This window comes from Bombina bombina, chromosome 6 (assembly GCF_027579735.1).
Source record: "Bombina bombina isolate aBomBom1 chromosome 6, aBomBom1.pri, whole genome shotgun sequence".
Lineage (NCBI taxonomy): Eukaryota > Metazoa > Chordata > Amphibia > Anura > Bombinatoridae > Bombina > Bombina bombina.
In genome coordinates this window covers 923,767,633-923,790,991 of record NC_069504.1, presented here as the reverse complement: position 1 = coordinate 923,790,991, position 23,359 = coordinate 923,767,633, and the positions used below count along the sequence as shown (strand labels likewise).

The 23,359-nt window shown below is 35.7% G+C and overlaps 1 protein-coding gene across 1 annotated transcript in view; it reads left to right on the top strand.

The window, feature by feature from the left end:
• DOCK2 (dedicator of cytokinesis 2) overlaps window positions 1–23,359 on the top strand; it is a 1,640,323-nt gene that overhangs the window by 1,495,751 nt on the left and 121,213 nt on the right. The window contains 1 exon segment of the mRNA XM_053718563.1: window positions 19,347–19,474. Within this exon segment, the coding sequence (XP_053574538.1) occupies window positions 19,347–19,474 (128 nt within the window).

Sequence of the window (23,359 nt, the reverse complement as noted above, 5' to 3'; positions counted from 1 at the left end):
TATATATCAGTAAAATATATCTTTACACAATGTCATGATGTCATAAACAAAAAAATAAATGTAGGATTCTAACAGTAGCTGCCAAATGAAATAGCGATTATTAAAAAGCGGTCAAGAGTATATTTATACAAAATATGAATTGACGTGAAATTTATAAAACAATGGCTATATCCTGAACTATGTTGGTTATGAGGTAATATTGCATATAAATACAATTGCCAATGTCTAGATGTAATAAAATGCAATAATATATATGCGCAATAATATATATGTATATATGTCCGGAATTACTTAAGCCAAGGTTATAAATGTTTCTGTAATTGTGAAATAGATGATACGACAAAGTATATGGAATATCCTAAGTGTACTTATCGTGCTACAATTTGCCTGTATAGAAATAAAAAAAAAAAGTGTTAGCAGAGCTATCTTTATATTATACAATACCCTTATAACTTAATTTGAGGTTCGATTAAATTTCAACTAAGGGTGAATCAAATGGAATGTGCATGTGTGAATTAGTGAGAATGAAGAAAATGAATAAGTATGCAAAACTTTAACTTTAAGAAAAAATACTTTGGCATGATACATAAATCATGTATAAATGCTATTTGTGAAATCTATAAAAGTGTGTGAATAAATAAATTCACTGATTTATTGTGGATAAAATTAAAGTGATAAATCACTAGAATAAAAGTGAGATGTTTGTGAAAACATATTAAAGTGTGTTGTCATAATAACAATATCCATATCACAATATGCCATATTAAAAACTGATGTCTGAGATCAACTAACCATATATTTATTTAATTTTCAGATATTATTAGCAGTATTGTATGAATTAAAGTAACTTCAAATATACATTGTAGTTATTATACTCATTTAATCCTGAAGGATGTATTGTATTTAACAAGTGTATCCAGCGGCATTCTGCCTTTAGTAATGCATTTTCTAGACTGCCTCCTCTGATACCAAGAGATATTTTCTGTAATACAGAGAATTTGAGTCTATTATATTGACTTTTGTGTTTCAATAAAAAATGTTTGGCAACATTTTTTTCCCGTTCTGAAGATCCTTTTCTGCATTTTTTATGTTATTTTTGTGTTCCAATATTCTTACACGTGCCTCTCTGGTTGTCATACCTGCATGTAAAATGTTTTTTTAGCTTATGGGTCGTACCATATTTATCTTTGATGTCTTTTATTTTTTTGACAAAAGGACATGCCATACAGGTACAACATAGGTACATTCCAGGATCAGTTTCGTTTGTCTTAGGAGTTAGGAGTTTAGGATTTGCAATAACAATTTACACTGCATCAAATCGTTTTTAACCATCTTGTTTTATGAAATTGGAATTTTTGAATATTTATTTATATATTGAATGTGGTTTTTGACTTTCTAATATGCAGTTAAATATTTCATGGAATTTTATTGTTTTTATATTATGATTTGTAATGTGGCTATGTCGTCTGTGAATGTGTGTAGATCTTATCCCTCCAAGGACCGTCGCTATTGGCTCAATATATGGTCGGGTGTTCAACTTACCATTCATAAAGGGCATAGCAATATCCTAATACTTTACTCTTGAGAAACTCCCGCTGCGTCGGGACAAAACACGTAGAGAACCACTCCCTTTTTTAGATTTATGACCCTGTGAGGCCACCGTAGTTCCTTATCTGCAGTCAGGAACTTATCGTGTTGTGGGCCGATGGTGTTTGAAACCATTTGATCACCTGCATCATGTGCTGTATTGCCGACAGTGTTATGCATCTCTAGTCATCTCACAATTGTTTAGCAAATGGATGGTGAAAGTACAGCCCAATCAACCTGACCGTTTCACATTAACATCTACACTAAGCTGTGTTGGAGTGCTCTGGACAAGTTGAAACTGCCGCTTGCTGAAGCACGGAACTTTCATTAGTGGGACAAGTGCTTCATCCAGGATTCGAACACAATGGGGCCTAGTTATCAAGCCGTCAACCTCAAATACGCTGGAATTCCACATTGTATTTGTGGTGAGGCTGATTCGCCTTAGTTATCAAAGGCTAGAGACCGGAAAAAGTAGAATTTTGTGACGTAAACTTTGATCCACCGGACTCAGTCCGACACAGATCGATTCTTACGTCACTCCAGATGTTCCGCACACAAGTGCGGCACAATCTGACTACTTTTGCTAGTTATCAAAAAACCCAGCCCCAGCGTACCTGGTTTTCAAACCGCCACCCTGGATGCGGCGGATCCCATAGGAATCAATGGGAGTCTGACCATAGCGAAAGTACAAGTTCGCTGCTCCCAGACATCCCATTGATTCCTATGGGAGCTGTCTACACCTAAAACCCTAACATGTACCCCGAGTCTAAATACCACTAATCTGTCCCCCCTACACCGCCACAACTAAATAAAGTTATTACCCCCTAAACCGCCGCTCCCGGAGCCCACCTCAAGCTACTCTATAGATATTAACCCCAAAACCGCCGCTCCCGGAGCCCACCGCAACCTTTATTAAATTTATTAACCCCTAATCTGCCTCCCCTACACCGTCGCCACCTATAATACATTTATTAACCCCTATCCTGCCCCCCACTACACCGCCACCACTGTAATAAAATTATTAACCCCTAAACCTAAGTCTAACACTAACCCGAACACCCCCCTAACTTAAATATTAATTAAATAAATCTAAATAATATTTCTATTATGAACTAAATTAATCCTATTTAAAACTAAATACTTACCTTTAAAATAAACCCTAATATAGCTACAATATAAATAATAATTATATTGTAGCTATCTTAGGATTTATTTTTATTTTACAGGCATCTTTCAATTTATTTTAACTAGGTACAATAGCTATTAAATAGTTATTAACTATTTAATAGCTTACCTAGCTAAAATAAAGAGAAATTTACCTGTAAAATAAAAACTAACCTAAGTTACAATTACACCTAACACTACACTATACTTTAATAACTTATTCCTATTTAAAACTAAATACTTACCTGTAAAATAAACCCTAAGATAGCTACAATGTAATTAATAATTACATTGTAGCTATTTTAGGAATTATATTTATTTTACAGGTAACTTTGTATTTATTTTAGCTAGTTAGAATAGTTATTAAATAGTTATTAACTATTTAATAACTACCTAGCTAAAAGAAATACAAAATTACCTGTAAAATAAATCCTAACCTAAGTTACAATTAAACCTAACACTACACTATCATTAAATAAATTAAATAAATTAACTACAAATAACTACAATTAAATACAATTACATAAACTAACTAAAGTACAAAAAAAAAGCTGTTACAAAAAATAAAAAAAAAATAGGTTACAAACATTTAAAAAATATTACAACAATTTTAAGCTACTTACACCTAATCTAAGCCCCCTAATAAAATAACACCCCCCCCCCAAAATAAAAAAAATGCCCTACCCTATTCGAAATTAAAAAAGTTCAAAGCTCTTTTACCTTACCAGCCCTTAAAAGGGCCATTTGTGGGGCATGCCCCAAAGAATTCAGCTCTTATGCCTGTAAAAGAAAAATACAACCCACCCCAACATTAAAACCCACCACCCACATACCCCTAATCTAACCCAAACCCCCCTTAAAATAACCTAACACTAATCCCCTGAAGATCATCCTACCTTGAGTTGTCTTCACTCAGCCGAGCAGCGATGGAACCGAAGAGGAGACCCGGAGCGGCAGAAGTTATCCTCCAAGCGGCGCTGAAGAAATCTTCCATCCGATGAAGTGATCCTCCAAGCGGCGCTGAAGAAGTCTTCCATCCGAGCGATGTCATCTTCCAAGAGGCGCTGAAGAAATCTTCTATCCGGGCGATGTCATCTTCCAAGCGGGGTCTTCAATCTTCATCCCGCCGACGCGGAACATCCTTCTTTCTCGACGGACTACCGATGAATGAAGGCTCCTTTAAGGGACGTCATCCAAGATGGCGTCCCTTCAATTCCGATTGGCTGATAGGATTCTATCAGCCAATTGGAATTAAGGTAGGAAAAATCTGATTGGCCATCTTGGATGACATCCCTTAAAGGAGCCTTCATTCGTCGGTAGTCCGTCGGGAAAGAAGGATGTTCTGCGTCGGCGGGATGAAGATTGAAGACCCCGCTTGGAAGATGACATCGCCCGGATAGAAGACTTCTTCAGCGCCTCTTGGAAGATGACATCGCCCGGATTGAAGACTTCTTCAGCGCCGCTTGGAGGATCACTTCATCGGATGGAAGATTTCTTCAGCGCTGCTTGGAGGATAACTTCTGCCGCTCCTGGTCTCCTCTTCGGTTCCATCGCTGCTCGGCTGAGTGAAGACGACTCAAGGTAGGATGATCTTCAGGGGATTAGTGTTAGGTTATTTTAAGGGGGGTTTGGGTTAGATTAGGGGTATGTGGGTGGTGGGTTTTAATGTTGGGGGGGTTGTATTTTTCTTTTACAGGCAAAAGAGCTGAATTCTTTGGGGCATGCCCCACAAATGGCCCTTTTAAGGGCTGGTAAGGTAAAAGAGCTTTGAACTTTTTTAATTTAGAATAGGGTAGGGCATTTTTTTTATTTTGGGGGGGTTTGTTATTTTATTAGGGGGTTTAGATTAGGTGTAAGTAGCTTGAAATTGTTGTAATATTTTTAAAATGTTTGTAACTTATTTTTTTTATTTTTTGTAACAGCTTTTTTTATTTTTTGTACTTTAGTTAGTTTATGTAATTGTATTTAATTGTAGTTATTTGTAGGTAATTTATTTAATTAATTTAATGATAGTGTAGTGTTAGGTTTAATTGTAACTTAGGTTAGGATTTATTTTACAGGTAATTGTTTATTTCTTTTAGCTAGGTAGTTATTAAATAGTTAATAACTATTTAATAACTATTCTAACTAGCTAAAATAAATACAAAGTTACCTGTAAAATAAATATAATTCCTAAAATAGCTACAATGTAATTATTATTTATATTGTAGCTATCTTAGGGTTTATTTTACAGGTAAGTATTTAGTTTTAAATAGGAATAATTTATTTAAGTATAGTGTAGTGTTAGGTGTAATTGAAACTTAGGTTAGTTTTTATTTTACAGGTTAATTTCTCTTTATTTTAGCTAGATAGGTATTAAATAGTTAATAACTATTTAATAGCTATTGTACCTAGTTAAAATAAATTGAAATTTGCCTGTAAAATAAAAATAAATCCTAAGATAGCTACAATATAATTATTATTTATATTGTAGCTATATTAGGGTTTATTTTAAAGGTAAGTATTTAGTTTTAAATAGAATTCATTTAGTTCATAATAGAAATATTATTTAGATTTATTTAATTAATATTTAAGTTAGGGGGGTGTTAGGGTTAGACTTAGGTTTAGGGGTTAATAATTTTATTACAGTGGTGGCGGTGTAGTGGGGGGCAGGGTAGGGGTTAATACATTTATTATAGGTAGCGACGGTGTAGGGGGGGCAGGATAGGGGTTAATAAATTTAATATAGGTTGCAGCGGGGTCAGGGAGCGGCGGTTTAGGGGTTAAACTATTTATTTAGTTGCGGCGAGGTGCGGGATCAGCAGGATAGGGGTTAATAACTTTATTATAGAGGGTGACGGTATAGGGGGGGCAGGATAGGGGTTACTAGGTATAATGTAGGTGGCAGCGGTGTCCGGGAGCGGCGGTTTAGGGGTTAATACATTTATAAGAGTTGCGGCGGGGTCTAGGAGTGGCGGTTTAGGGGTTAATACATTTATAAGAGTTGCGGCGGGGTCTAGTAGTGGCGGTTTAGGGGTTAATAACTTTATTTAGTTGCGGGGGGCTCCGGGGGCGCTGGTATAGGGGGTAGAACAGTGTAGTTAGTGTGGGTGCTTAGTGACAGGTTAGCAAGAAAGCTGTAAAAACGCCGAAGAGCAGCGAGATCGGATGAGTGATAACTCTCACAGTCCGCTTCTCATCGCCCCGTACTTGGTGCTCGGCTTTTTGACAGCTTTTTTGATAACTTAGGCGAATTTTTGCAGGTCCGCGGCGGCGATGTGAGGCGAGCTTACGTGGGCGTATTGGGCCGGCGAAGACAGGTAAAATAGACACGTTGATAACTACCCCCCATTGTGTTCTATGCATGTTTTATTTGCTTATCTTGTGAGTGGCCATTTTTTCTGTGTGTGCTAGTATTAAAGAACAGTTTTCACTCTGCATTTGAGTCTGCGCTTTTCTCCTATTTTTCAGATTTCAATATTTAAATAGTGTGTTCGATACGGGAGGGCGGCGGATAAGGGGTTAATAAGTTTATTATAGTGGCGACAATGTCGGGGAGCGACATTGTCGCCGATAAGTGGCGCCGATATTGGGAGCGGCAGATTAGGAGTTAATAAATTTATTATAGTGTTTGCAATGCGGGAGGGCCTCGGTTTAGGGGTTAATAGGTAGTTTATGGGTGTTAGTGTACTTTATAACACTTTAGTTATGAATTTTATGTTACAGCTTTGTAGCGTAAAACTCATAACTGCTGACTTTAGATGGTACAGATCTTGCCGTTTTAGGCTGTAACGCTCACTTTTTAGCCTCACTACAAAACTCTTAATACCAGCGCTATGGGAATTCTATGAAAAAAAACATAATTTTTACATGTGCGGGACTGACGTTGTGGTACGGGCTAAAAGGTGTGCGGTACACCTATACCGACAACACTTGTAATAGCTGCGGTGCTGTTTAAATGCTGAAAATGCCATATTTTCAGAGTTAAAAGCCACAGCGCAAAACTTGTAATCTAGCTGTATAGTAGTAAAGGCTGCAATCAGTGTGTAGATAGTTAATGTGACTCTGACATCCATAAACAATTTGCCTTTTCCACCTTAATGTTCAAGTTTAGTATCCCATACAAAGACAGATGACATTGTCAGCAGGGCTCTGCCTGTAAGCTGATTGCTAATAAAGTCAGACAAATGCTAAAAAGCTTTTCCACTATATAAATGGCAAAGTGAATACATTGTAATTGTGAGGTGGTTAGGTTGATTAAAGGTGATAACAAGATTTCACTGAATGGATAGAGGCAACAGATACGTATAAGGCCCTTCTAGAATCTATTCAAACATTCTATAGGTGATAGTTGTCTTACTACTTTTATTTAAACTTTATTTCCAGATTCATTGAGTGAGAGTTTTCGGATGTGTGTTTATATGTATGTATGTGTGTGTTTATATCTGTGTGTGTGTGTGTATGTGTGTATAATTATTTGTGTGTGTATATGTGTTTGTGCTTCTGTGTATATGTGTGTATGTATGTTTGTGTGTGTGCTTATTTTTATGTATGTGTGTTTATTTGTATGTTTGCATGTGTGTGTGTGTGTGTTTAAATTAGTGTGTTTGTGTGTGTGTATATATGTGTATATATATATATATATATATATATATATATATATATATATATACAGTATATGTGCGTGTGTGTTTTTGAGTATATATGTGTGTGTTTGTGTGTATATATGTGTGTGTTTGTGTGTATATATTTGTGTGTGTATGTATGTGTGCATTTGCATGTGACTGTACACGTGCACGTGTGTGCTATATCAGTTTTATTTCACTCTTTAAACTATGTGGGCAGGTGGTCAGAGACATATTTGTTAATCTCCATAGATCCTAGACTTATATTTGAAGAACATTAAGCTGATAGAATTTTTTTATTTTTTTTAAATCTTTAAATATGATCCTTTTCTTAGGTTGTTTGTTTCCAATAAAAGTAGTTCAGGGATACACCTCTTGAAAAGTGGAATCTAATATTCCTGGAATCCTTTTGTTGTGGGCAGTTAGTGATATATTTAAATTAGCTTGTGCTTGAATTAGCCAATCACTGTGTAGAATGTTGCAGATAGGTTAGTTTTCCATAATTAATGGTATATTGAAGTCAATTTTGTATTTATCTATCATAAATTAATCACTGCATTTCATAATATCTTTGTGCAAAATAAGGGGTAGATTACAATTAGAACGCTTAATTATCAAGTGTCTGCAAATGGGCAAATTTGCCTGTTTACGTGCACGCGATTAATAACCAAATTGTGGTTGCATTTAGCACTCAGAAAATTAACCAGAAATCCAGTCAATGGTTAATTTATAAAAGTGCCCCAAATGCCCTCAAAATAGAGGGCATTATAGTTTTTTATTTAAAAAAAAAAACTAGCATTTTTTTAAAATAAAAAAACAACTGCACTAAATATGTATACATATGTATTTATGTGTTTGTATGTGTATATATGTCTGTAAATACATATATACACACATAAATACATACATATTTAGATCTGAATCTGTACATATCTCTATGTTAAAGCCGTTTGCCTGCCTTTTTTCTAACACTTGAGATCTTATATCTTAGAGCCCTTTTGTGTGCAATATATATATTTTTTTTTTTATTAGGTAGTGTTTTTATGAGTGTAACTATACATTTGTAATGTATTTATGATGTGTTTTGTGACACTTTTTTATTTTGCAAAACAGTTAACCAGAGCTCTGAAGTTGCGGTAATCTTTCTAGTGTATGCTCAAGCGATCACATTTGCTTTCAACTAGTAATACGAGTGATAAGCCAGAGGAACGCAAAAAACTGCGATAAACCCCTTAAACGTAAACGTTTGCACTCTACTCTTAATCTGGCCCATAATATATTTTAAAAAAATAATAAAAAAAATTGCAAACACAATTTAACAGGTAGTATAAATTATATAAGCTCTTGTTAGTAAATTTAACTCCTCTCATTAAAAAGGTTCATACTATTGTTTGGCTTTAAGTTAAATTAGCATTCAGTCCCTAACTTACCTAATAAATACAAATATCTAAGCAAAATACAAGTGATCTTGCACTTTTAATTGAATTTTAATTGAAAATTAATCCTTAGGCAATGAAATATTGAACATGTATCAAGCTGAACTTTGGTCAATATAAGTTTAATGAGACAGGATGAGTAATTATTATTTTTTTAATTTTATTCTAAACTGTAATGTGGTTTCTCCTGCTTGATTGCTATTACTGCAGAAAATAAAATATTTAGTTTTGTGAAACAGGTTATAGAGTTTATTCCAAAATATGATTAATCTATTTTCATTTGACGGGGAACAATTTACATAAAACAGAAGTTACTGTGTGAAGAAGAGACTGACCAGCCAAATGACGCAATTATTGCAATGCACTATACATAATATTTACATATTATACATATATATTGCCACATCTATATTTACACATTATACATATATTATCACATCTGCTATTAAAACCTATAGGCTATATTTACATATTATAAATATAGGGCTCCATGTATGAAGCAGCGAAAGCTGGTTCAGAGCCCTTGCGGGCAGGTTCGCATATGAGAACCTGCTTCCCGCAATGTAAGAAGCAGCGGTCATTAGGCCGTTGCTTCTTACACCCTACGCCATCTCTGAGGTGGTGAGGGAAAATCACAGAGAGCTCACTCGCTCTCAGTGATTGACAGCACCTTCAGTCGCACAATTGGCTGCGCGAATGAAGGGGCGGGCATTACACACTGCCATGAGTGTGTAATGATACATATTTATTGATAAAATATTTTACTAGGAAGGATACATTGAGATTTCTCTCGTTTTCAAGTATGTCCTGGGTCCACAAAACATTGCAATTGATACAATAGGGTACAATAAAATACAAAAACAATAATAATACACAATATATGCAAAAAATTAACATAGAACAGGTAGGAAATATATAATCAACCATGACAGGTGCATTCTGTTTTGAGATATGTAGAGAGGGATCTCTTAAAGGATATTAGGCTTGGGGAAGGTTTGAAAGTGTGCGGGAGGTCATTCCATAATTGTGGCGCTCTGTATGAAAAGGAGGATCGAGCTGCTTTCTTTTTGTATTGAGGCAAGCTAAATAATGTGCTGTTATTGGATCGGAGGTTATAGGAGGTGGGAATAACCGGGGAAAGCCTTCTGCTCAGGTAGGGTGGGAGCTTCCCAGAAAGGCTCTTAAACACAAGGCAGGAAAGATGGAGTGTGCGTCTGGATTCCAGCAACAGCCAGTTTACTTCTTTTAGCATGTCACAATGGTGGGTCCTGTAGTTACATTGTAGCACAAAGTGGCAGAATGAGTTATACAATGTATTACATTTATTAAGGTGAGTTTGCGGTGCAGGTGTAGGTGCATATACTATGTTCCCGTGATCCATGATAGGCATCAGCATTTGCTGTACAATTTTTTCCTTTACTGTAGGGCTGAGGCAGGATTTGTTTATGTATAGGGCACCTAGTTTTGGATAAAATTTAGATGCAAGTTTTTCTATGTGGAGGCCAAAAGATAGATTGGGGTCTAACAACATACTCAAATATTTGAAAGAGTGGACTGTGGTCAGTGTGCAATTGGATTTTGTTTTGATGCATAGATGGGAATTTTGTAATTTGTGTAATTTAGGTCCGGTTCCAAAGATCATTGTGACAGTTTTGTCAGTGTTTAGGAAGAGTTTGTTTTTTTGAGATCCACTTTTCTACCTCTGTGAACTGGTCTTGGAGCACTGCTTCAAGCTGCGGCAGATTGGAATTGTTTGCATAGATTACCGTGTCATCTGCGTACATGTGTACAGTTGATGATTTTTTTAGACATTAGGCAAATAATTTATAAATCTTGTCACTAGGAGGGGGCCGAGAATGGAACCTTGCAGAACACCACACGTGACTGGGAGAGGGAGGGAGTCGCTGTCAGAAATGGAGACATATTGTGATCAATCCGATACATATGATCGAAACCAGGTTAACGGACGATCAGCAATACCAGAGTTTTTTAGTTTGAGCAGTAGTATGTTGTGGTTTACTGTGTCAAAGGCCTTTGCAAAATCAAGGAAAATAGCTCCAGTTAGGTCTCCTTGTTCCATTCCAGTTTGGATGTCATTGCAAACTTTTAGGAGGTTAGTTGTAGTGGAGTGATTCGGGCGACAACCTGATTGATCAGGGGTCAGATAGTTAGATTGTTGGTAATACTCACATAGTTGCGTATGGACGCATTTTTCTAAGATTTTTGACAATACTGGGAGCAATGATATAGGGCAATAGTTAGAAACCAGGGTTAACTCCCCACTTTTATGGATAGGCACTACTCTTGCAGTTTTCCAAAGTTTGGGTATGTATCCAGACACCAAGGATTCGTTAATTAGGATTGTGACAGGTTTAGCAATTGCTGGCGCACTGAGCATCAACAGCATTGCTGGGATTTGATCAGGTCCAGACTGGTTCTTCATTTTTAGATTATTAAGGTGTTTCTTAATGACATTGATGGGTACAGGTCTAAAATTTAACTTCTCTATATTGGGTCTTTGCTGATTAAGCAGGGCCTGACCCACATTTGTTATGGGCCAGAGGATCCGCCTGTTAGTACATGGAGCCCATATTGTCACATCTATATTTACACATTATACATACAGTATATTGTCACATTTATATTTACACATTATACATACAGTATATTGTCACATCTATATTTACACATTATACATATACTATCACATCTGCTATTAAAACCTATAGTGTATATTTACACATTATACATATATTATCACATTTGTTGTTATAACCTATAGTGTATATTTACACATTATACATATATTATCACATTTGTTGTTATAACCTATAGTGTATGTTTACACATTATACATGTACTATCACATCTGCTATTAAAACTTATAGTGTATATTTACACATTATACATATATTATCACATTTGTTGTTATAACCTATAGTGTATATTTACACATTATACATATATTATCACATCTGTTGTTAAAACCTATAGTCTATATTTACACATTATACATATATTATCACATCTGTTGTTAAAACCTATAGTCTATAGTTACACATTACATATATTATCACATCTGCTGTTAAAAACTATAGTCTATTTTTACGCATTATACATACATATATTGTCACATCAGCCTTTAAAACCTATAGTCTATTTTTACGCATTATACATATATTTTCACGTCTGCCTTTAAAACCTATTGTCTATGTTTACATATTAAACATTTATTGTCAGATCTATATTTACACATTATATATAGTCTATATTTACATGTTAAGCAAATATAATGATAGATTAGCCATATTTGGTAACTCAATAGTATCCCTATATTTTACTCTTTACTAATGCTGTGAAATGTATAATGACTCTTCTCCCTTAGCACCTCAAACTAAGGTTTTTTTGTTATCTTGCACTAGTTTTCAGCAGATAACACATGGATATGTGTGTTTGTTGGGTTATCGATCGTGCTAATTTTTAATAGTGTGAAAGTTCTTATTATTATTGTTTTAAACTTTAATTGATCGACCAGACAGTGTTTCTGGTGGTGATACTTCCTAATGTCATACAAATTGTTTTTGGGTAATTCCTGTGTGTTTTTTCAATGCATAAAACTAATGTTACAAATAAACACATAGATTTAGAGTTCTGCGTTAGCCGTCAAAAGCAGCGTTAAGGGGTCCTAATGCTGTTTTTTACAGCCCGCTGGTATTTAGAGTCAGACAGGAAAGGGTCTACCGCTCACTTCCCTACAGCGATTCCAGGCTACCGCAGATCCCCTTACACCAATTGCGTATCCTATCTTTTCAATGGGATCTGCCTAACGCCGGTATTTGGAGTCTTGGGAGAAGTGAGCGGTAGACCCTCTACCGACAAGACTCCTAATGACAAAATGTCACTAGTTAGGAGCTTTATGGGCTAACACGTGAATATAAAGCTTTTAACTACTGTGCTCTAAAGTACACTAACACCCATAAACTACCTATGTACCCCTAAACCGAGGCCCCCCCCACATTGCCGCCACTATAAAATAAATTTTTAACCCCTAATCTGCCGACCGGACACCGCCGCCACCTACATTATCCCTATGAACCCCTAATCTGCTGCCCCTAACACCGCCGACCCCTATATTATATTTATTAACCCCTAATCTGCCCCCCAACATTGCCGCTACCTTACCTACACTTATTAACCCCTAATCTGCCGACCGGACCACGCAAACACTATAATAAATGTATTAACCCCTAAACCGCCACACTCCCGACTCGCAAAGACTATGGGGGGCAGATTAGGGGTTAATAAATATAATGTAGGTGTCGGCGGTGTTAGAGGACAGCAGATTAGGGGTTCATAGGGATAATGTAGGTTGCGGCGGTGTCCGGAGCGGCAGATAGGGGTTAATAGTATAATGCAGGTGTCAGCGATAGCGGGGGTGACAGATTAGGGGTTAATAAGTGTAAGGTTAGGGGTGTTTAGACTCGGAGTTCATGTTAGGGTGTTAGGTGTAGACTTAGAGAGTGTTTCCCCATAGGAAACAATGGGGCTGCGTTAGGAGCCCAAAATGCCCCATTGTTTCTTATGAGGATATCGTGCACGAGCACGTTTTCCCATCTTACCGCTACCGTAAGCAACGCTGGTATTGAGGGTTGAAGTGGAGCTAAATTAGGCTCAACGCACCCTTTTTTGAGCCTAACGCAGACCCTCAGACAACTCTAAATACCAGATAATCCAAAAAGTAAAAAACCAGCAGCACGGCAGTATTATTGAAAACAGGAACCTTTATTCCATTATACAGCAAACATGCAAGTGGTGGACAAAACGTCTGACATTTTTAGCGCCCTCTAGTTGCGCTTCATCATTCAGTCTATGTCAGACGTTTTGTCCACCACTTGCATATTTGCTGTATAATAGAATAAAGGTTCCTGTTTCCAATAATACTGCCGTGCTAGTGTTTTTTTACTTTTTGGATTATCTGGTAAGCAGTTGGTCGCTGCTTTTTCCAGTATTGCACCTTTGCCCATTTGCGTGCTTCCTTTGCCCCAATTTGTGGCGTCTGACGTCACTACTGTGAGCCTGAGAGCAGTGTCTGACGAGGAGTTTGGAGCGGCCGTTCTACTTTGTCAACTCTAAATACCAGCATTGTTGGAAGGGTGCGTTGAGAAAAAAAGCAGCGTTAGCTACGCGGGTTTTTACCGACAAAACTCTAAATCTAGCGGAAAGATTTGTGTGGTACTCAGCAATAAGAGTGTTGTCTGGAATTTATCAAGTCCATTTAAGCTGTTGAATTTGATAAGTGAAAGATGGCCCCAAAAATATTTCTTCAAATATTTAAGGGATACTAAACCCACATTTTTTACTTTATTGATTCAGATAGAGCATTCAGTTTTCTAGTTTACTCATATTATCAATTTTTCTTAATACTCTTGCTATCTTTATTTAAAACGTAGGAATGTAAAGCTTAGGAGCCAGTCCATTTTTAGTTCAGAACCTGGGTTACGCTTGCTTATTGGTGGTTTAATGTAGCTTTACATTCCTGCTTTTTAAATAAAGTTAGCAAGAGAAAGAAGAAAAATTGATAATAGGAGTGAATTAGAAAGTTGTTTAAATCGCATGCTCTATCTGAATCATGAAAGAAAAAATTTGGGTTTAGTGTCTCTTTAAAGATGTTTATTGTGATTAGAGATGGGTGAATGTTTTGCAGCATTCGAAAAATAAAACAAATTTTAACACATTTGTTCCTTTCGAATTTACACTCACCTAGATTACGAGTTTTGCGTTAGGGTTAAAAAGCAGCGTTGGCCGGTCCCACTACAACGCCGTAGCATAAAACTCTTAACTAAAGTGCTAAAAAGTACACTAACACCCATAAACTACCTATTAACCCCTAAACCGAACCCCCCCTCACATCGCAAACACTAAAATACATTTTTTAACCCCTAATCTGCCGAACCGGACATTGCCGCCACTATAATAAACATATTAAACCCTAAACTGCCGCACTCCCGCATGGCAAACACTAGTTAAATATTATTAACCCCTAATCTGCCGGCCCTAACATCGCCAACACCTACCTACATTTATTAACCCCCTAATCTGCCGCCCCCAACGTTGCCGCCACTATAATAAAGTTATTAACCCCTAAACCTAAGTCTAACCCTAAACCTAACACCCCGTAACTTAAATATAATTTAAATAAATCTAAATAAAATTAATAAAATTCACTAAATTATTCCTATTTAAAACTAAATACTTACCTATGAAATAAACTCTAAGATAGCTACAATATAACTAATAGTTACATTGTAGCTAGCTTAGGGTTTATTTTTATTTTACAGGCAATTTTGTATTTAGTTTAACTAGGTACAATAGTTATTAAATAATTATTAACTATTTAATAACTACCTAGTTAAAATAAAGACAAATTTACCTGTAAAATAAAACCTAACCTATGTTACAATTACACCTAACACTACACTATAATTAAATAAATTCCCTAAACTAAATACAATTAATTACAATTTAAAAAAATTATCTAAAGTATGAAAACCCCCCACTAAATTACAGAAAATAATAAAATAATTACAAGATTTTTAAACTAATTACACCTACTCTAATCCCCCTAACAAAATAAAAAAGCCCCCCAAAATAATAAAAAGCCCTACCCTATACTAAATTACAAATAGCCCTTAAAAGGGCCTTTTGTGGGGCATTGTCCCAAAGTAATCAGCTCTTTTACCTGTAAAAAAAAAGTACAAATACCCCCCCCAACATTAAAACCCACCACCCACACAACCAGCCCTACTCTAAAACCCACCCAATCCTCCCTTAAAAAAACCTAACACTAACCCCTTGAAGATAACCTTATCGTGAGACGTCTTCACCCAACCGGGCAGAAGTGGTCCTCGAGACGGGCAGAAGTCTTCATCCAAGCCGGGCAGAAGAGGTCCTCCAGACGGGCAGAAGTCTTCATCCAGACGGCATCTTCTATCTTCATCCATCAGGCGTGGAGCGGGTCCATCTTCAAGACATCCGACGAGTAGCATCCTCTTCAAACGACGGCCGACTGAAGAATGAAGGTTCCTTTAAATGACATCATCTAAGATGGCGTCCCTTCAATTCTGATTGGCTGATAGAATTCTATCAGCCACTCGGAATTAAGGTAGAAAAAGCCAACAGCCAATAGGATTGAGCTTGCATTCTATTAGCTGTTGGGTGAAAACGTCTAACGGTATGGTGATCTTCAAGGGGTTAGTGTTTTTTAAGGGGGGATTGGGTTGGTTTTAGAGTAGGGTTGGTAGTGTGGGTGGTGGGTTTTAATGTTGGGGGGGTATTTGTACTTTTTTTTTACAGGTAAATAGCTGATTACTTTGGGGCAATGCACCGCAAAAGCCCCTTTTAAGGGCTATTTGTAATTTAGTGTAGGGTAGGGCTTTTTTTATTTTCGGGGGGCTTTTTTATTTTGTTACGGGGATTAGAGTAGGTGTAATTAGTTAAAAATCTTGTAATTATTTTATTATTTTCTGTAATTTAGTGTGTTTTTTTTCCGTACTTTAGATAATTTTTTTAAATTGTAATTAATTGTATTTAGTTTAGGGAATTTATTTAATTATAGTGTAGTGTTAGGTGTAATTGTAACATAGGTTAGGTTTTATTTTACAGGCAAATTTGTCTTTATTTTAACTAGGTAGTTATTAAATAGTTAATAACTATTTAATAACTATTGTACCTAGTTAAAATAAATACAAAGTTGCCTGTAAAATAAAAATAAACCCTAAGCTAGATACAATGTAACTATTAGTTATATTGTAGCTAGCTTACGGTTTATTTTACAGGTAGGTATTTAGTTTTAAATAGGAATAATTTAGGTAATTGTATTAATTTTATTTAGATTTATTAAAATTATATTTTAGTTAGGGGGGTTAGGGTTAGGATTAGATTTAGGCTTAGGGATTAATATGTTTATTATAGTGGCGGCGATGTTGTGGGCGGCAGATTAGGGGTTAATAAATGTAGTTAGGTTGCGGCGACATTGGGGGCGGCAGATTAGGGGTTAATAAATATAATGTAGGGTTCAGTGATGTTGGGGGCAGCAGATTAGGGGTTCATAAGTGTAATGTAGGTTGTGGCGGTGTCCGGAGCGGCAGATTAGGGATTAATAATATAATGTAGGTGTTGTTGATGTCGGGGCGGCAGATTAGGGGTTAATAAATGTAAGATTAGGGGTGTTTAGACTTGGGGTTCATGTTAGGGTGTTAGGTGTAGACATAAAAAGTATTTCCCCCTAGGAATCAATGGGGCTGCGTTAGGATCTGAACGCTGCTTTTTTCAGGTGTTAGGTTTTTTTTCAGCCGGCTCTCCCCATTGATTCCTATGGGGAAATCGTGCACGAGCACGTTCAGCCATCTCACTGCTGACTTAAGCAGCGCTGGTATTGAGGTGAGATGTAGAGCAAAATTTTGCTCTTTGCTCACTTTTTTGCGGTTAACACCGGGTTTCTGCAAGTGAGCGGTGAGCTTAAACTGCTCGTTAGCACTGCACCCCTGTTAATGCAAAACTCGTAATCTAGGTGACTCTTTGTACAAATTTCTAACATTTGCTTTATGTAATAGTGTTTATAATGCAATCTTTAAATTTAACCCTTTGAGTGCTAAGAACTTTTCCACCTGGGTGCTAAGCTGATTTGAGAGTTTTTTTTAAATTTTACACTTTTATAAAAAAAATTTGTTTACTTGTTTTATCTGGGAAGGTTAGGCGATTACCTTTCCAACAGTAGGTCTTGGGGGTCTGTAGCTGCTTAGATGCCTGAGATACAGGCTTCTAAGCAGCATGCCCCCTTTCCCTATACTTGTCATTGTATTATGTTAATAAAGTTGCGCGGTGACGTCATCACGTCATTGCGCGTGACATCACCACGGAAAACGTGAACGTGCCGTGGTAGGAGTGGGTGGGAGCCCCCAGATCTCCCTCAAGGTGGGAGAGTGCTAGTGACAGCTCTGAGCCGTTGTTAGCACCTGAGTGGGAAACTCTGCGATGGCTCAGAGCCGTCGTTAGCACTCAAGGGGTTAATATACAATTTATTAAATAATTGAAATAGAAAAATTTTAATGGATATATTTGTATCTATTATGTGTCGATTTACTAAATTTCCTACCACATGAACTATTGAACTTCTGAATAGTATTTGTTAAATCAAATGTTATGTTCAAAATTTTGAATGTGGGTATTCGATCTTATTATAAGCATTCAAAAACGAAAGTAACATTCGAAAATTGGAAATAACATTTGTTTAAGGAATTTAAGGGGTTTTAATCCTTATCGACATTCGTTTGTCCAAAACAAATGTCTACTGGATTATTAATTTGACCAAATGAATTGTAATTTCAACACATTCGCTCATCCCCAATTGTGATAAAGAAACAAGAAAAGCACATGTTAAGTAAAGGGCAATTTTACTGAAATGATAATGAAAAAGTGCTGCCGATAAAAAACTAAAATCGCTAATTGTGATTAAATTATCATTGAAAAGGCTCATCGACAGTCGTTACCATGGCAATAATCATCAAACAATAAATTATGAACAACCCTTACGTTTTTTATATTTGCGTTTGCATGTACTTAATGTCATATACCATATACTTAATGTCATATACCAGGTTTCTTTTAGTTCCTGGTGTATATGAATTATGTTTTTTAGAAGAATGAAAAAAAAAAATTTTTTTGTGGCATGTTGAAGTTTTAACCTGGGAAAATATCTTATGATTTTGTGAGAATTAAATTTATATTTCCATTATACAGGAGTATTTACATATGCCTAAGCACTTTAAAGAATTGTAAGAAGTGTGTTGCTATGAAATACATTTTACTTGAGCAGAGATATCTTTTAGATTTTTTTTACTATATTAGGTTATAAATAATGATATATTGTTGCTTCCCTTGCTTATTCGCTGGTGTATACGATGGGAATGCATAGTTTAAAGGGACATGGAATACTCATTTTTTTCTTTCATGATTCAGATAGAGAATACAATTTTTATTAAGTTTCCAATTTACTTCTATGATCAGATTAGCTCTGTTCTCTTCTTATTCTTTGTTAAAGAGACATCTAGATAAGTAGCTTGCACATGTCTGGAGGACTACTTGAAAGGAAATAGTGCTGCCATCTAGTGTTCTTGCAAATGTATAACATTGTTGCAGAACTGTGGCCATATAGTGCTGTAGACACGTGCACGCTCCTGAGCTTTTTAACAAAGGATAAGAAAAAAACAAAAAAATGTGATAATAGAAATACATTGGAAAGTTGTTTAAAATTGTATGCTCTAACTAAATGAGAGAAAACGTTTTTGGGTCTTTTAAAATAACAACAAAAACATTTTCTATATAATCAGAAGACATTGGGAAATCGAATTCTATTTGTTTCTTCTAATTTTATTTTAGCCATATTCAGTTTTCTACTTTAATTTTCTCTCCTCAAACTATTTTTCATGTTTCCAAACATTTATGCTTTTTTTTTGCTTTATGTCCTTATTTATCAACGTTTTGAATTATTTTGCAGCCCGATTTTGATGATGGACGAGTAGGCAGACCAAGATCCATGCTACGTTCCTATCGACAAATGTCAATCATTTCAATGTCTTCAATTGGATCTGATTGCTGCACTCCTAATAAAATTGCAAATGAAAGGTAATCTGTACCAACAATAAAGTAATCAGTATGAAAATTAAAGGGACACTGAACCCAATTGTTTTTCTTTCATGATTCAGATAGAGCATAACATTTTAAACAACTTTCTAATTTACTCCTATTATCAATTTGTCTTCGTTCTCTTACTATCTTTATTTAAAAAGCAGGAATGTGATGCATAGGAGCCGGCCTATTTTTGGTTGAGAACCTGGGTTATGCTTGCTTATTGGTGGGTAGATGTAAGCCTCCAATAAGCAAGCGCTATCCATGGTGCTGAACCTAATATTGATTGGCTGCTAAGATTTACAATCCTGCTTTTAAAATAAAGATAGCAAGAGAACGAAGAAAAATTGATAAAAGGAGTAAATTAGAAAGTTACTTAAAATTTCATGCTCTATCTGAATCATGAAATAATTGGGTTCAGTGTCCCTTTAAGATTGCATTTTCATGCGACATGTTGATCATGTCAGCACTTGACATTACTCATTTACAACATCAATCAATACAAAGTAGCTGAATTATTCCAAAAATTCCTTTCACTTCTTGTCCCTGGGTCTAGTGATATCTAAACATCAACTGATGTGGAAATAAAACACCACATTGCTGTTAACCAGGGTAATTATTATTTTTATTTTTTTTATCATTTATTTGTATAGCGCCACAAAATTCACTGGGTTCAAATTATAACATTGCACTCTATTGTGTCACTTTCAGTCCATCTTATGAAATATATGGGGTATATTCTGATGCTTTACAAAATCGTATTATTATTATTACTTAAAAAAAGAAATATGAAACATTTGAAGATAAATAATTTCATTAGCTTTCTAAACCATTACTATACCTGTACTTATGTGCATTTTAATTCTTTACAAAAATATAGAACAGTATCTGTTTTGCATCCATGGGTCTTCAGACATGGACAATAATGCCACTGTATCTCTAAAAGCCATAAGGGGCCATAGGAGAGCACGCCTGAGCCTTTTTTTGTTGCAAACGAGGAGGTTGAAGTGCTACTCCTAATGTGTAGAGTAATTCAGTCATTGAGGAAAAATATCCTGCTGAGGATTTATGTGCTCTGCATATCATTATTTAAAGAATAATCTCCCCTGAAGACTGAAGTGCTCTACATAACATTATCGTGTTGCTCTTTTAAATGTCAACATTTTGAAGACAAAATTGTGACATTAGTCAAGTTATTTTACATCCCAATTTAAAGGGGCATGGATCTGAAGCAATGTTTACAATGTATCACTTTTAGTCTATGTAGCTTTCTAAAAAAGCATGTAAACAAATAAAATGCATGTTTAATTTTCACAATTTAAACGTTACCTGTTAACTTGCTATTGGCTTGCCCCCCCCCCCCCCCCACACCCCTGGATACAGCCAACACAAAGCCATATCATTCTATTCTTTAAAAGTATTGAGTGCATGTGAATGTATTTTGGCTACTTTGTTTGATAATTACTGCCATGTATGCATATCATCCAGTTATTTCAGAAGCAAAACTGCATTTTTATATATTTTATATATTGTATTTAGTTCAAAGTTGCTGCAAGATACTACACATACAAGTAAAAAAAAATCACAACCATTTTATGTCAAATATTTAATTCCTTGGCTTGTCAGAAGTTTCCAAAGCAAAGTACTAAGTGCTTATCAACTAAAGTATATAAGGCAACAGCAGGTTTTCATGGAGTCACAGGTCTCAATGCAGACACAGTGCTCTGCTAAACCCTGACCATATTTGCTGCACAAGTCACGTCCACAGCATCGGTAAAATTCAAAATTCCTTCGTTTTGTGATAAGCCCTTAGTCATGCATCAACTACGGACTTATTCTGAAACGTTGCAGTTATTTTATGTCTGTGCTCTTATGCACAGAACTGGAGTTACTCATACTCATCAGTGCACTGCTGAGCTTAGAATACAGCTCAGTAACAGTTAGCTGCTCCTATACAAGCTTGGTGTTAGCAGCATGCAGATATATTTTCCAACCTTATATACTGAGAACTCCGCATGCTGACAAAAGGAATTTGAAAGCTGCATCACATTTACATCTGCCAGAAAAAAAATATGACAAGCACCAATTTTCTTGCTAGCACCCGGTGCAGACCTCTTCCCCTTCCCCACCCTTGGTATGTCACTGAGTGCTTTTGAATCAGATTAATTAATATATAGGTGCAACATTACTCCAGTGCAAATAATTTTAATTGCATGGGTAATATGAGCTCTGGCTGTATCACCAAAGGTTCAAGATAAAATGAAATGTATCAGAACATGAAGGTTGGGTTCATGGGCCTGATTATATGTAAGGTTCCTCAAAGAATTTTAGAAAGGCAACTTTCTGCATTATAACTTTATCTTGCTATACAGTGCTCTGCATTTGAAGGAGCGATGCATACATTATATAATGCTAAAAAAGCAACAAAAGCAAAGATTCTGAGTGATTTATCTCTGTGATCGTGAGTTTTTGATTATCAGGGATTACATGTAGTCAATTTAAAAAAATAATAATTAGCAAAATAAATAATAAAAAAAAATACCCGTTTTCCAAACTGATGCAAAGATGGTCTACAAAAATTGCAGATGTAGATGGGCTATGCAATGACCTATTATGTATGTAAAAAATTCTAAAAACATCTTCAATAAATGCTTGGATTTTATTTTTTATCACTAGAGTGAAACATCAATAACTTTTATAGCATAGAACATTATCCCTTTATTCCTTGTCTTTGTGTGTATTTGTCTCTAAGATGGAAGAAAATACATTTAAACTTCTTACATGCATAATAAAGGTATGGCTAGTTTAAAAAAAAAAAAATAGAATAAGAAAAAACACTTGCTTAGATCAATTCAGCTTGAAGAGGATATTAAGACGAAATGAACTCCTTGATCTAGTGGGCCCCATTTATCAATGCCCGGACAAACAGGGTTCACTTTTTCGAACCTGTCTACCCTGGATTGCAGCCAGTGGGCAGCAGTGCACTGCCCGCATTTAACATTGCACAAGCAACTGCTTGTGCAATGCTTACCCCTGCTTAGACCAATGGTATACGAGTAAGGTCTGTCAAACACCCCGGGTGAACGCACCTGGGGAGATTTTAATCTGCAAGCTAAGAACTGGTGTACAGGTTAGGTCTGTTGACCCCTGTTTCTTAACTATTGTCTGCATTCGCTAAGATTCTGCACTTATATTAGTGAGTCTTGCAAAGATGCTTTTATACTGAAGTAATTGGTTCAAATTAATCTAAAATCTTGCTGCCTCATATATTTTTACAAATGTCAGTGCCTAACACTGTAAAAACCTATCCTGCTGAGGGTAATGGAAATTGAACATATGGTTGAAATTCTTTTGACTTCTAGTTTTATATAGTGATGCTTTATTGTGTTTTTTATGCAGAAATTTGAGCTTATATATATTTTTTTTAAATTGGTATAACTTTTGAATATAATGTCAAACTGAGCTGAAATTTGGCGGCTGTGTAGCCATTCATCATATGGGTAACAATAAAGTAAAATGGTTGTCACCTGAGATACGATAGTATGAAAAAAGTAATGTAGAGGCAAAATGACCAAATAGATTTACTTTAATTTGGATAGCTGTTGTATTAATGTAGCACCTTTTTTTTTGTTTTGTTTATAAAGCTAGCTTTTATCTGCTTTATTTTTAAAAATATTTCAACAAAAAACAAGTTATGTTTTCAGTGCACATACTCAATAAAGATGTGTTACAGCAGATCCACCATGTTTGTTATAGCAAATGCCCTTTCAGACCGGTTTATATTATAGACTGTGACCTGCTTCTTCTTGCACACACTGTATTCATCACAAACACACATATTTATTTAGATTTAAATTACTCAGCTCACTACTGACTCAGTGG